We start from the raw sequence: 15940 nt of genomic DNA, 5'->3' as shown, positions 1-15940 counted from the left end.
ACAGAGAGAGAGAGAGAGAGAGAGAGAGAGTGCCTGACAACCTGTTCAGTTAGCATTCAAATATGTATACAGCAGTAGCACTTAAAGAAGCTAGCTTATTATATACATTTTGACTTACCTCTGTAACATCACCTTTCTCACCAGCCTCTGTTAAATGGTCTTTTGAATCAGCATCCAAATCTAGCTGTTAAATAAATAAATTTTACATAATCAATTTACTGAATTATAAAAACATGAAAAAGAAATAATGCATTTTACTCCATACATTTTTATGTTGTATTTTAATGGCAATGATACAACATTACTTACAATTTATTTCATCAAGTAAAGATAAATTTTTTTATCATAAAGATTAGTATTTGGATGTCAGCTTCTAACATACAGGTACAAAAAAGTATACAAACAGTAATGCATTAGTTAGCTGAGAGAAAATATCATCATACGAGTCAAAATGGAGGTAGCATCCAGTGTTGGTAGGTTTTCTATATACCGACAGGTTGATGCTATTGTCAGTTTGTTTCTTAATAATACTAGTGGTCAAGAAAAAAGGTCATAATATAAATAGAATTGACAAAATCACAAAACGAAAGGTATGCAATCTTGAAAGTTTAAAAAGTAAAAAGGCTAGGTATTTGAACCATTTGACATTCTTAAAAAGGTGTCATGACAACAACATTATCCCAAAATTTCTTTACCAAAAACAACTTTTTAAGTCAAAAAAAGCTAATATCATTTACCACAATACAGCATTCGTTCTACTTAGAGAAATAATTTGTCATTTGAGATACATACTCAACCAAATAGACTCTCAATGCTATGACTTATTCACAGACGTTTCTAATAACCTAGATGAGGAAACTTGGCAACTTTTGGACAACATGATTCACAAAAGTTATACAAAAACTTTCAATCTAAGTAAAAAGACACAAATTAAAAAATTTAATGCACTATAATATAATCACATCAACTCTAAACATTCCCTACCAGACAACCAAGTCATTGTGAACCAATCTAATCACATCTTAACAAAACCAGAGATTTCTATTCTCAAAAAAGGATTCAACTTCGCCTTAAAACCAACTACTATTCCAAAAATGGACTTTATCTGCAACTTAGAGAAAGCCTTCTCATTACTTCCACACACAATAGCCAATGACCTATGATTAAAAAGCAGCTTAATCCTCTCTGCTCCTGCTAGATATTCTCACACCAACTCTAGCAGTATGGAAAGAAAAGTACTACTCAAATTAAAGAACAACAAAGAATTCATTATACTGAGAGCAGACAAGGGCAACAACACTGTCATCTTAAATACTAAGGAATATGAAGAAAAGATCAATAATCTGTTATTGGACACATCTGTCTATGATGTTCTTAACACAGATCCTACTCACAAAAACCATCTTGATACCAATGAACTATTACATGATATGACCAACTGGCCTGTGGACTAAATCAAAAACTAAAATCTATACATCTGTTAACTCCAAGACTATATGGTGTTCCCAAAATTCATAAAAAAAAAGGTACACCACTACGTCCAATAGTAGATGGTATCCATTCCCCTACTTACAAACTATCAAAATATCTAGCCAAAATGTTACAAGAACACATTCACAACACGGATTCTTATATCAAGAACTCACAACATTTCTTGGAGAAATTAAAAAAACACCCGTATCTCTGAAGATAATATTGTTACATCTCTATTCACAAATATTCCTGTTTCAGAAGTCATCGACATCTTTCCAAATTATTTTACATGGCAAAAAACCTACCACAAACAACTTACTGGATTAGCCATGGGTAGCTCTCTCTCCTTCTTGTGCCAACCTATTCTTAGACAATTCAGAAACTCAAATTTTATCCCAAATTACCCCTAAACCAATCACATGGTATAGGTATGTTGACAATATCTTCATCATTTGGAATCACAAAAAAGAAGAACTAAAGGATTATCTAAACAAAATTAATTGCTTCCACAACACTATCAAGTTCACATTGGAACTAGAAAAAGATAATAAACTTCCATTCCTAGACATCCTTATTAAGACACAAACTGACAATAGCATCAACCTGTCAGTATATAGTAAACCTACCAACACTGGACGCTACCTCCATTTCGACTCATCTCTCACCACATATCTCAGAAACTCAGAATTATCCATATGCTTAAAAAAAGAGCTATACAGTATACCACAGACCCTGGCAACTTACAAAAAGAATTAATGAAAATATCCAGAGATCTATCCCTAAATGGCTACCCTACAAGACTCTCTTTAATGACATACCAGAAAGACAACGAGATGAAACCCAATACATCAGCTCTATAACAATTCCATTTGTTAGTACCATATCCAAAAAATTAGCTCTTCTTCTTCTACAACCATATAATATCAGAGTAACCTTCAAACCTATTGAGACCATTCAAAAGTTTATAAGATCCCCGAAAGATAGCCACATCTAGAAGTTTTGAAACAAGAAAGAAAGAACATAGGCTATGTAAGGAATAACAGACAAGATATATCAGACCTTTCTTCCCACTTTGCTTCTACCAACCATAATATTGAATGGGATATGAGTCATATGCCCTACATAGAAGAAAACTACCATTCCAGAACATTCAAAGAAGCTGCCCGTTCAACAGGTAACCTAAATAAGAATCAAGGCCTAATCCTACCAGATATATGAAAAACTCTAATTAGATCATTCAACCAAAAAGAAATGAACTTTCATGAAAATTACAATAAATATCTTAACAAATAAAAGGTTGTACTTGCGACACGCGTGTTGTATCACGCACAGTGATAACTTTATATAATTTTTAGAATTGTCTGTTAGTTTCCTAGTTTTTGTTACTTTCCATTGTTTACCAGTGTATCCCTGAAAATGCTGACAGATATTAGTCAGTGAAACATGTCGGATATTAAACAATTATTTACTTGACTAAGATACCGAATTAAGTCTTTAATTTATGCATACTAAAAAGTTGCCAACTTGTTTTGCCTTTTCATACTATAGTTTGAAATTAATACTATAGATAAAATTAACCTTCTTCATCATCGCATCAACTTAACGTTAGAAAAAGAATCTTCACAGGGTAGCTCCTTTTTGGATACAAAAAGAGATTACACATTCAAAGAAAAGAAGATGGTTCCATCGCTACATCTGTCTTTCGCAAGCTTACATTCTCAGGTCACTACATTCACAATTCTTCCATTCATCATCCATCTCAGAAATCTGGCATTATTAAATCACTAGTTTCCAGAGTACACAAATTCTGCTTCTCTGAAGAATCTCTAAACCAAGAATTAGAAGTCATCAAAAATACAGCCATCCTAAATGGATATAATCCTAAAACAACTCAAAAAATCATCAGTCACTTCTCCACACATCAAACCAGGCAGGAAGAAGATGATAGGATTCCCATGCCTTACATCAAAGACATCTCCGAATGTCTTTCTAAAATTATGAAGAAATACAATTTTGCCACTACTTACAAACCTATCAACCAAATTTACAACTTGTTACCTTCTCCTAAGGACAAACTCTCACCTTTGATGTTGCCTGGCATTTATGAGATTCCATGCTCATGCAAATTGTCTTACTTTGGACAGACAGGTAGGTCTGTCCAAAGAACATCAAGACCACATTTGTCTTTTTAAACTGCAGAAATCTGGCCTCTTTCAACACGGAATTGAAAATCCAAGCCATAGGATCCATTGGGAAAAGTCTAAAATTTTACATAGATCTTTATATAAACATTCATGTTTATATAAAGAAAGTTCTGAAGCCCTACCACACAGATCAAATTTAAACTGCAACGACGTTCTTACTATTCCTAAAGTATGGGAAACTGTCATACAAAATTGTGTAAAATAATTATTATTAGTTTGTTTTTTTTTATTTTACTTCTGTAACATGTTACGCACGTTTAATGAGATTCTATTGTAATCATGCGCCCGAACTATATGTTATTCCTATTATTGTTTAAACTACTCTACTGACAATGTCCTAAGATACTTAGGATGAAATCTTTATAAGTAAACAATTTTCACTGTGGCTGATACGTGTGTTTCTTTTAATTATGATCTCACCATAGGTTTCGTTATTTAAAAAAGTTTTAATTATAGTTTGAAAATCGTCCACATTCAACCTATTCCTAAAAGGGTGACAAATCTTTATTATCAAATTACCACCCAATTACTCACTTTTCCATTACTCAATTCCTTAGAGTAATGGAAAATTCCATGCTACCTGGAAACAACTAATAAACAGTCATCAATATTTAGGATACGTAATGTAGTAGATGAATTTTGTTATTCAGTGTGAAGCTACCATCACAAGTCTCTAGCATAGGGATACCAGGTTATCTAGTGTTTAGTGTACTTGTACTATAATTCATGACCTTTCATGGAAATGTGAATTTCTCCAGTTTGCTGTGAATCCAATCCAGTATCTTTGCTGAAGATAATATACTATACTCTTTCTTATTTGACAAACCTTGCACTATTTAAATCATGCAATCCCTAGAATATCTATTTCTACAACCCTAAATTCTAATTTCTAAATCAATCTTCAGTGGGATTCTGTTTCAATGCTAATAAAACTCACCCCTATCTTATTTCTTGTGGGAAAATGAACCTTTTCTTATTTTTCACAAGATCCAAATTTCTGGACAAGATAGAATTTCTCTTCTTTGCATATCTCCTCCTCAACAACCAAGAAAAATTAGGCTTTCTCCCCCCCACCTCCCCATCATGTTCTAGATGTTACTTTACATCTGAACCTGTCCAACTATCATGTAAGTTTTTCCTCCTGGAAACTCAGATTTTCCATTTGTAATACACTAGCTTCACACCTTTAGTTGCCTTTACTATAATACCACACAATTTCAAAGCTAAAACCTACAAAACAAATTGAAACAATCTTTCCTGTTGTGCATTTACTAAAGATCAATCTACAGGTCTTCAAATCTGAAGTTAATATGCTTTCCTTCATGGTTACACAGTGATCAGAATTCATCATAAAAATTATGGAGATTATCATGTTAGAGTAAAACTTCAGTTTAACATAAACCAAAATAATCACTCGACATTTCGACCTTCACATTAAGGTCATCATCTGGAGCATACACATACAAAGAAACAAGCTGCACTTAGGTGTTTCACTTTTGATCGATTGGCTTTTTTTTTTCTTTTTTTTTTGAAGAGGTGCAGAGACAGCAATCATATTCCTATCTGTTTTTCTTATATCTATGCAATATGGTGTTTGTGAAGGGGATGTTTTTCACTATACAAGGAATTTCTTTCCATTTCCAGTCTTCAGAAAGAACAGATACAGTGAGTAATATTTCATTTATTCCTATAAATAAAAATGAATCTTCCTATGTTTTATGAGAAAACAAATGTGTCTAGTGATATCCAACGAAATATTAGCATGTCCAGGATTTATCACTATGTAAAAAAAAAAAAAAAAAGAAAAAAGTATACACTAATCATAACAATCATTATTGAATAAAAGAACATTCTTCTTAGAAAACAGAAAAGAGGCCTGTGTCGCTCTGTGGAAAATGGTGTTTGCATCCACAGCACCAGACTGACTGAAGAAAGAGTGTTCAAAGTTCAATTCAAGTTGCCAACTAGGGGAGCTTTTTCTAAGCTTTTCTTCAAACCGGTTCCAGAGTTAGTCAATCTCTGGCACAAGCACATAGGGTTTCCCCCTCCCAGAATCTGGTTTATAATCCTGAAACTCAAAACAATTGACTGTACGAGTATAACCCACACTATAGTGTGACCACAGATGCGAGACCCCTCGACACTTCTGCGCATGGCAGAAGAAGGCAAATCCATTCCGATAATAGGGTAATCAATGTGCGTTTCATGGGATGAGTGTTTATTATTATACGTCAGAAAATTATCTTTTCTTTTAGGAAAATTTTACGTTTAAGCACGTGATTTCGCATGTTGGTGATGCATTCATATATTGCTTTATTCCTTTCTCCCCTTCAACATGAACAACTCTTCTTAGAAATCTGCCAGCAACAGCTCTCGCTTCTGTGGCTGTACAGTATTTCAGTCAATAACACACTGTGCTAAAGTAAGGGACCATGAGATGGAAGAACATGTCTGCCATTTAAAATTAGTGATAGTCTTGGGTCAGCTATCTCTGATTGGCTAAGGGTGAAGACTGACTGCTCTTCAGTCTCCAGAGGTTAGATAGGGTTAGAACAATCACGCCTGCTCCCTTCAGAAGAAAAGAGATGTTAATGGACTTTAAAAGAGGTTTATATGAAACCAATTTATGGTCTTGACACAATAAGCCTAATACTTTAAGGAGAAGGTGAAATATCTTATTTTCTCCTTTTAAACGGACACAGGTTTAAAACACCTAATGGGAATTTGCATAAAGTATATTTATTCAGATTCAATAACCACATTAAAACTGAACTTTATCCACGTTTACTATCCAACACATAATTAATTGGTTAATCTTCTTGAAAAATATAAGTTCAAGAATCAAGTCACAGATAAAGTTCAAAAAAACTTAAAATAAATACAGCATGTGTAGCATAATTTAAAATAATACAGTCTAATATAATAAATAATACGTTTTAAGGGAAACAAGTGAATAACACAAATTCATTGCAAGGAAAAACTTTTTTCACTATAAAGGCACTACACTACTTATAAGATGGTTGATTACATCATTAACAGAAAGTGGGTATATTACATTATTTGTCAAACCACCAGAAGGTACCTGGTTTTTATTAAATATTATGCAAGTCATAAATATGATAAATAAGAGGGGGGGGGAGGCTGAGAAATTCTGATAATCACCATGAAAGAATTCAGGAAGAACTGTGTAACTTACACATTATTTTACATATTCCTCATGAAATGCGATACACTTCTTACAGTGCTGCTGCATTATTTGCAATCTTCTGAGAAAAAAGCCTCATCAGAAAATATTTTTGTTCCAGGTGTTTATCAGAACTTCTCAGCCCCCCCCCCCCCCATCCCTCTTATTTACAGTACTTGTAAAATACTGCTGAAAAGGAAACATACCTTGGGAGGATAAAACAGATTCAAAGAATGATACAATCTGAAATTCACAAAACCAAATAATGTTGCATAGAATTCTGTGAAGGTGACCATTATCTTGAAATCAACTTCTGAAGGATGCTATATAAATATAAATCAAAATTTAAGAATAAAATAATGCAGAATTTTTATACAGTACATAAAAACAACATTTTTGCAGTCAACATATTCAACTGAATAAAGTATACCATAATTTACATATATGTTTTCTAAAACTGCATCATGTTGTATTGAGTAGTTTCAATACGATTTTAAAATAAATCCAATAAGATAAATTTCATCACTTAGTATAAGATTACCACTTCATTTACATGAATAGAAGTGGCTACAAATAAATTCTAGATTTGGTCTCCAGAGCAGATTATCCAACTCAGTGTGCCCATAATACTAACATACATCAATTTAAAACATTTAATGGGTGAAATTCACATAAACTATATGCATCTAGATTCAAATACAGTCATACAATGAAGTGACACAGTAGGTGGGACCAACAAAAGGCACGTAAGTCGAATTCGCGTAACTCAGGATATAATTTTGCATGTAATTTATATATACAAACATACAAAATATTAGTTAATAGGGACCAAAGGTTAACAAAAACACCTATATTTTTTAAGAAATATAATTATAATTGTAGTTTTTTCGTACACAAAAAAAAAAAAAAAAGAAAGTTATTTCGATGTTGATGGTTTCCTAAAATCCAATAGATTCGTCTGACAGCATTATGTCTTTTTCATGTCATGCAAAATTTCTTCATAGCAAGCTAATGATTTTTTTATTCCTTGCCTTGTGGCTACAATTCGTTCCTCGTTAGAATCTATGTCCTCCAAAATCTGAAAACCTTTCTTTTATGATTGTTCTTACTGTCGATTCCTGTAGAACTTCTTTGCTAGCAAACAAATTTTCATTCTGCCTTCAAAATCCTTAATAATGTTGAGTTTTGTTTCCAAAGTTAATGTTTTTCTTTTCTTAGTAGCTGTAGAAGAATCGGACTTGCTTCTTTTGGACGACATTATTATTTTTTATGTGATAAAATATTTACCAAGAACATAGCATTAAACAATCGCAAGGTTTGTAGACTATAAAAATCGTGTATAAATGGAGACTGCACGAAACACGTCAGTGCTTGTTCACAGCATGTGCGACACTGCCGAATGCGGCTGGCGCCGGAAAGATACGATTAGTGGTGAGGCGTGAAGCGGGACGGGAATATGTACATATAAAAAACCGTGTAACTCCGGATTCGCATAAGTTGGGGTATGACTGTACATTCAATATTCACTTTATACGTTATTAAAAGTAAACTTTATATAAACCTTGATCTAGGTTTATATTTCAACATAATCAACTTGTTAATCATCCTACAAAATACAAGTTCAAGTCAGAGAAAAAGTTAAAAAAATAAAATAATATAAATACATTAATTTACACATACACTGTAACTCAAACAATATTAGAAAATTAACCTAAAAACTATTAAAATCTATCACAAGAAGCACTGATTACTATTTAATCTAAAAAAATCTCTCTCATATACAGCGTATCATCAATGCAAACTTAAAATTCACTTTAATACAGTATTTTAAAATAAACTTAAGCCGTTTTCTTTTATAAGAAAATCAATGCAACACTGCTTCATATTCACATTAGCAGTTCAAGAAACAAAGAAATCATAAAGCTCCTGGCTAAGATTATAGAAAAAAAATGTAGACAAGCTAAGTTATTTTCTAAAAGTAGCTACACAAATGTTTGGAAAGATTTTAGGATCGATACAGAAGTGGAATATCATGAGATATAATGATGCATTCTCAGGTTCATGTCTTATGTCATCTTTGCATAATTAGTACAGTCTTTATATTTCTTGTCATTTCTCTGGAATACTTATGGGATAACTCTAGATAACTGGGAGAAGACCTCCATATAGCTTATATGAAATACAGCCAACCAACCAGTGCTTTAGTCCATGTGTTCAATCTTCACCTCAATGTGGTGAAGATTGAACCTCTTCATACCTAGTTAATGAATGAATGGGAAGAGCTGGCAATTTAGGGCTTTGCTGATAAAACTGTATCCTGTATTGGTTAAAACCATACACAAATTGGATGGTACGATGATCAAATGTAATACAAGCTGTGATGTCATTAGTTAAACAAAGCTTCCCTGGTGTTTTGTTACAGCCAAGAACTAGAATTAAAGGTAGACCATACATTGCTTACCCTTTAATCAAACTTCATTAAGTGTTGAGAATTTTAATGTTATGGTGAATTATTTTTTAAGAGTAGTGTCAGTTCATCATGATGGATTGCAGTCCAAATTGTCTCATGGCATGGATGTTTGTGAATATCTTTAGGCAGGAGATAAAATTCATAACCTGGTGTGAGATCACTGCCCCACTTAATGAAGGCCTGAAGTGGCTTGAAAAAGTTCCATGTTTGGTCTTGAGAGCTGGGTCTCTGGACTATGTAGACTGTTGGGGCAATATAAAGGTGAGAGTCCAAACATATTCTCTCTTTCCCCCTTCTTTTTCTGTCTTAGGATCTCCTTAACAAGGTGGAGAATAAAAATTTGTTCATTTTCTAATATTATCTATCCAGAAGTGATTCTAGGTCATTCCCAGTTTTTTTTTTTTTTTTAATCAGAAGTCAGGCCCTCTAGTGCTTTTTTTTAGGTAAAATATCTGATTTAACCACTCAGCCTAGCCACTGGAGCTGTTTCTAATGCATTTTAGTGATGATATTTTCTTGTGTTCTGGAAATAGAGCAGATTTTCCTTATAACCTTGTCATTTGTTACATGTGCAGTATATGGATTCTTCCAAAGTTTTCTGTAACACTTCATCTTGAAGGCCAATAGTTGCTTTAATATCATGTTTGTTGGGTAGCATGCAACACAGACTGGCCATCCATGTTGTATGCTACCCAAATAGGTGAATTATATATATATATATATATATCTGTACACCGGAGGTAAAGGGCACTATGTCTATATATACATATATATATATATTTTTTTTTTTTTTTTTTTTTTTTTTACGGAATTGAGTTTTAGGTATATTTTAATATTTTGTTTCGTGCTCTTTTCAGTTGTGCAAAGCACTATCTCCTGTGTGTAATAAAAAGTAGATTAGCCAGTTGGAAAGGGCACTATGTGCCATCATGGTATCACAAGGTAAAGAGCACTAAGTGGACAAGTAGCTGTTTACTTCGGATGCATAAAAAAATGGACATAGTGCCCTTTACCTACAGTGTACGGATATATATATATATAGATATAATTAATAAAAAATAGAACATAGTAAAAAAAATCAAAGTAAAAGTGCTGTTGCTTCCACTGAAAAAAAGATCTGTAAATCTATTAGATTAGATACTAACATTGAAATGATTAAATTTAATGTTTGAGTCCATGATCAAATAGAACACTGAGACAGGCAGCAGGCTAAACTTACCTCACTACTGTTGCTACAGTTATTAAAAAACAAAGATAATCCTAAGTGAAGTGACAAGTGTCACACTACTTAACAATATAGTTATCCATAAACTGTGACAATCTTATTGCCAAATGTAAAAACTTTTAATGGTGCAGATTGATAACCATGCTTACGACACAAGTTACCTAGGTGGGTAACTAGTATGGTAAGAAAGGCAAAAGCAGAGTATAAAAGGAAATTAGCAATGCAGGCTAAAGATAATCCCAAATAGTTCTTTCGATATGCTGCAAGTAAAAGAAAGAATGTATATGGCAGAATGATTTTAATGAATGCTGATGGTAGGGAGGTAACTGAATCAGCCAAAATAGTAGAATTACTAAGTGAACACTTTTCAAAGAGTATATCATCCAGGTGGTGATATTGCAGGAATGAGAGTAGCAAAGGCTTACATGGGAACAGAAGTAAATGAAATGAAGGTGCATAGCATATTACAGAACCTAAATGTGAATACAGCTGTGGGGAATGGATGGTATAACAGCTCGAGTCTTACATGAAGCGGCAAAGGAATTGTCAGTTCCCTTGACCATATTGTTTAATCTACATCTCTGCTCTGGGTTAGTCCCAAGTCCAGAAAGAAGGGAAAATAGTTCCATTGAATAAAGGAGGCTCCAAGAATGATGTAGCAAATTACCAACCCATCAGCATATTAGGAGTTGTCAAAGTATTGGAGAAGTTGGTCAAAAGCAAATAACAGGAATGGATAGATGGAAATGGGATACTGTATGGGAAGGGGCAGCATGATTTTGTGAAGGATTTTATAATACAGTGGCAGCTGAGTTGAATAAAGGTAATGGGTTTATAGTGATAGTGCTGGAATTTGCAAAGGCCTTTGACAGGATACCACATGGAATTCTAATCAGAAAACAGCAGCACATGGGGATGGATGTAGGGTTGGTGAGGTGAATAGGAGGGTGACTGAGGGAAAGCCAGCCTGGCTGGGTGAGTAGTTAGCGCGTCGATTCTCCAGTCAAGAGGCTGCGGGTTCGAATCCCGACGTGGGCATGGATGTTTGTGATTGTCTGTGGAAATACTAGTGGTGGTGGTTGGCGGTAGATGGTGTTGGTGTAGTTGCAGTCAGTTGGTGGATTGTGAGTGGTGGAAGCAGAGTTTAGAGTGGATACCCTCCCTTGATGAGTCTTTGGACTCTCTGGAGGTGACATCGTTGTCCGGTAGCATCCTCTAGCAAGAGGGTTGCAGCAGATGAGCAGCTCTTCTCCATTTCTCTCTGTCTGTTGCTTCCATCATTCTTAAACCAGTCCATTCCACGATGTCATTAAACCACTCTCTAGTTGGTCTTCCTCGTCTTCTCTTCCCCTCAACTTTCCCTTGTAATATAGTTCTTGTCAGGTGTCCCAAAGAACCTCTCAAATGGCCTACAAATCTGGTCTTTCTTTGCATAATATTCTTTAGCAGTGTTCTTTCCATCCCAACTCGTTTTAAAACTTCTTGATTTGATATTCTTTCTGTATAGCTAATCTTTTCCATCTTTCTATAACACCACATTTCCAATCCATTAATTCATTCCATATCTCTCTTTCTGAGTATCCATGACTCACTTCCATAACTTGCAATACTCCAAACTGTTGCTTTAACTATTCCAATTCTAATGGCTATTTTAGTGTTCTTGTTTATTAAAATTCTCTTCATTTCCATAAATGCCGATTTAGCTTAGCCTATTCTATTTCTAATGTCCAACTCTGAAGTTCTTTTCTCTGAGATCCAGCTACCTAAATATTGAAATCTTTCCTCCACATCTTCTTTTTACATTATCTCCTATTTTTCTACCCATTATCATTATCTTGGTCTTTTTTGTGTTAATTCTTAGTCCATACTCTTTACAAGAGTTTTCAATTCTTTGAATAATTTGTTGTAACCCATTTTCACTTTCTGCCATCACCACTACATCATCCGCTTAAGTTATTAATGGTTCTTCCATTTATTTTCCTTCTTCTACATCCTCAAGTGCCTCTCTAAACATTTGTTCACTATAAAAGTTAAACAATAATGGTGTTAACTTGCATCCTTGTCTGACTCCTCTCTCCACCGGGAATTCTCCTGTTTCCTCTCTATTTGCACATACTGACGCTATTTGTGACCAATATAATCTCTTTAAAATTTCCAAGTCATGAGAGTCAATATCAGTATTTTCTAGAATGTCAGAAAGCCTTTCATGTTTCACTGTATCATATGCCTTTTCAAAATCTAGAAATCCCAAAAACAACTTTCCACCATGGTTTAGTGTTTTCTCCCCAATAATTCTTAGACAAGTTATAGCCTCTCTAGTTCCTTTGTTGGTTCTGAATCAAACTGTTCCTCATTCATTTCTTTTTCTATTTTATTCCTAATTCTCTCTAAAATTATTTGCATCAGAATTTTTGCTATGTGAGTTATAAGATTTATCGTTCTAAAATTGTTACAGTCTAAAACTCCCATATTTTTTTGGAATGGGGATAAAAATTGATCTTCTAAACTACTCTGGTAATTCTTGTCCTTATAAATTCCATTAATAATTTGCCATAACACTTCCATACCTTTTTCACCTATATTCCTTATAAGTTCTATCTGTATACCATCTATTCCAGGCGATTTTCCTTCTTTCATCTTTTGAATTGCTAGATTCAATTCCTCCCTCATGATGCACAGTCTCTGCCCTATGTTCTTTCCTTTGATTTTCTCCTCTTTCCCTGTCTTTATAAAGTTTACTTACATGTTCTTCCCATCTCTGTAACATCTTCTCTTTTTCTATCAGAATTTCACCTCTTTCATTCTTGATTGCTCCAGTCTTTAGCATCTTTCTCCTTCCTGTCATCATATTAATGTTTTTATAAACACCTTTTATGTCCTTTCTTTCTGCCTTTGCTGTTGTATCTTTACCTATTTCATCTAACCACTCTTCCTTTTTCCATCTTATCTCTCTCTCTTTGTATTTCCCTACTGAAGTCTTTATACTGCTTTTTTTCCCTCCTCTGTTTTACTATTAACTGGAGGTGACAAATAATAATAATAATAATATCAGAGAGTAGTTATTCAGGAGTAGAGTCCAAAAGAAGGTCTGTGAGTAGTGGCATGCAGCATGGTTCTGTTCTTGGACTGCTACTGTTTAATTTGTACGTTAACGATATAGGAAAGGATCTGGGAGTCAGTTGTTTGCTGATGATGCAAAGTTGGGTAGAGCAATGGTTAATACAGATGCTGATTATGTCAAAATTTTGCAGAATGACTTGAATAGATTGGGCAAAGGAGAATGGATGTTGGTTTAATGTGACAAAGTGTAAGGTTATGCATTTTGGGATGAAAACATTACCAGCTGTAACTGTACTCCAGGAAATTGATGACTGTGATTGTTAGTGGATAATGAGTTAAAGTTTAGAGGGCACATAGCAAAAGTGGCTAAAGCAGCTCATATTACTTGAAGAATACTTTGAAGAGCAGAGACAAGCAGGTTATTGTTTCTCTTTACTGAGTCCTGATAAGGCCCCATCTTGACTACTACGTGCAGATCTAGTCACCTGGGTTTCTTGGGGAATGAAGAGGAGAACCATAGGCGAGTGACCAAGATTGTAGCAAATCTGTGGAATGAAATTTATGACAGGTTGAAAATTTGTGGGTTACAGAAATGGCTGAGAGGCAGAAAAGGGATGATATGATTGTGACCTACAAATTAATGAGGTGTTTTTACAATATTAATTCAGAGGAAATTTTTCAGAACAGGTCTGGTGGTGGGAGAACTAGGGGCCCTCCATGGCAACAGAGTAAGAGTATAGTTAGCAAGGGTGTTAGAACTAAGTTTTTTTTTATTTGGAGAGTAGCGAATGAATGGAATAGGTTGCCAGAGTCTGTTGTGGATGCCATGACTGTGAATAAGTTCAAAGCAAAGTATTAGAGAGATACTGCACAAATATTGAATAGTTCTTAACATCATATATGGAGCCTTCCTCGATGAGTCTAAGGACTGTTTGGAGTAGCCCATAATAATAATAATAATTTATTTCATGTGTAGAGACACATTCTTGGGGGGGGGGGGGGGGCACTCCTACCAGGCGCATCCCCGGGTGGCAGATGGGGGGAAACCCAAATGGGTTGCTCTGAATAAAGAATAAAGAGCCGTGGACCAAAGGATGTAGCAGAGGCATGGCAAGCTGGCTACATTATTATGCCAGTAACTTTCATGAGCAGGAGAAAGTCTACAAACCGAGATAGTGCTACTGCGTACAGGACAACCGACGCGCCTACTCAAAGACCACATAGAGTAGGTGAGAAATCAGCAATGTGGTCAGCCAAGGATGTGAAACATGTAGCCACCCTCAACATAAGATCATTATACCGACCTGGAAAATTACAATTAGTCCAGGAAAATTTAAAAAGACTGAGATGGAGTATTTTAGGTTTATCAGAGACACACTGGTGCAGAGATGGATTCATGGATTTACCAGAAGGAAGACTGTACTTCTCAGGAAGAAAAGATAACATACACAGAGAAGAAACTTACACACTCAGTAATTGAAATAAACCCACTGTCTCCTAGAATAATAACAGCCAAACTTCATGCAAAAGAAAAAGGTCAAACAATTAAAATAATCCAAATATATGCACCAGACAGTAACCATTCAGAAGAAAAAATAGAAAATTTCTATGAAGAACTACAACAGGAAATAGATAATCCCAAAACTAGAGAACTCATGATAGTGATGGGAGATTTAATGCTAAAATAGGACAGTTCACAGCAGACAAAAAAGATGTGATGGGGAAATTTGGATACGGAGAGCTTAACGACAGAGGAGAACAATTACTCCACTTCTGTAAAGCAAACGATCTAATGATTACAAACACATTGTTCTATCAACGCCCTAATAATAAATATACATGGACATCTCCAGATGGTAATATAAAGAACTGCATAGACTATATCATCATAAACAAACAATGGAAAAGATCAGTAAATAATGTACGAACATTAAGAAGTTTTGATTTTGACACTGACCACGAAATATTAATTGCCAAAGTAAAGATAAAATTCAACAGGAAAAATAATATCAGAAAAGAAGAAATTATCAGCCGATCAAAACTAAAAGACAGCTTAAACAGAAGTCGATTTTTAGAACAGATGTGCTTGAAATTAAAACCCTCCATCTTACAGAACAGCGGAAAATACTGGGAAGAAGGAAAAGAAACAGTGTTATCAATCACAAAAGACACTCTAGGTTCCAAACCCAAAATAAACAAACCGTGGATAACCCAAGAAATCATAGTTACCATAGAAGAGAAAAGAGAAGCCAAGATATTTGTAAACCAACAAAACAATGAAGAGAATAGAGAAAAATACAGAGCACTAAAAAATAAAGTTGACA

At 34.4% G+C, this 15940-nt stretch overlaps 1 protein-coding gene across 1 annotated transcript in view; it reads right to left on the bottom strand.

Annotated features, from left to right (window-relative positions):
- Positions 1-15940, bottom strand: part of LOC150095644 (pescadillo homolog) — a 136418-nt gene that overhangs the window by 76961 nt on the left and 43517 nt on the right. Inside the window, exons 7-8 of the mRNA XM_090409919.1 lie at positions 7068-7184; positions 119-184 (exon numbers count right to left, since the gene is read on the bottom strand). Coding sequence (XP_090266045.1) covers positions 119-184; positions 7068-7184 — 183 coding nt within the window. The remainder of the gene's footprint in view (positions 1-118; positions 185-7067; positions 7185-15940) is intronic.

This window comes from Typopeltis vanoorti, chromosome 20 (assembly GCF_054136105.1).
Source record: "Typopeltis vanoorti isolate ZY-2024b chromosome 20, IOZ_Tvanoo_1.0, whole genome shotgun sequence".
NCBI lineage: Eukaryota > Metazoa > Arthropoda > Arachnida > Uropygi > Thelyphonidae > Typopeltis > Typopeltis vanoorti.
Note: the sequence above shows the minus strand (reverse complement) of the source record. Positions and strands in the feature narration are given on the sequence as shown.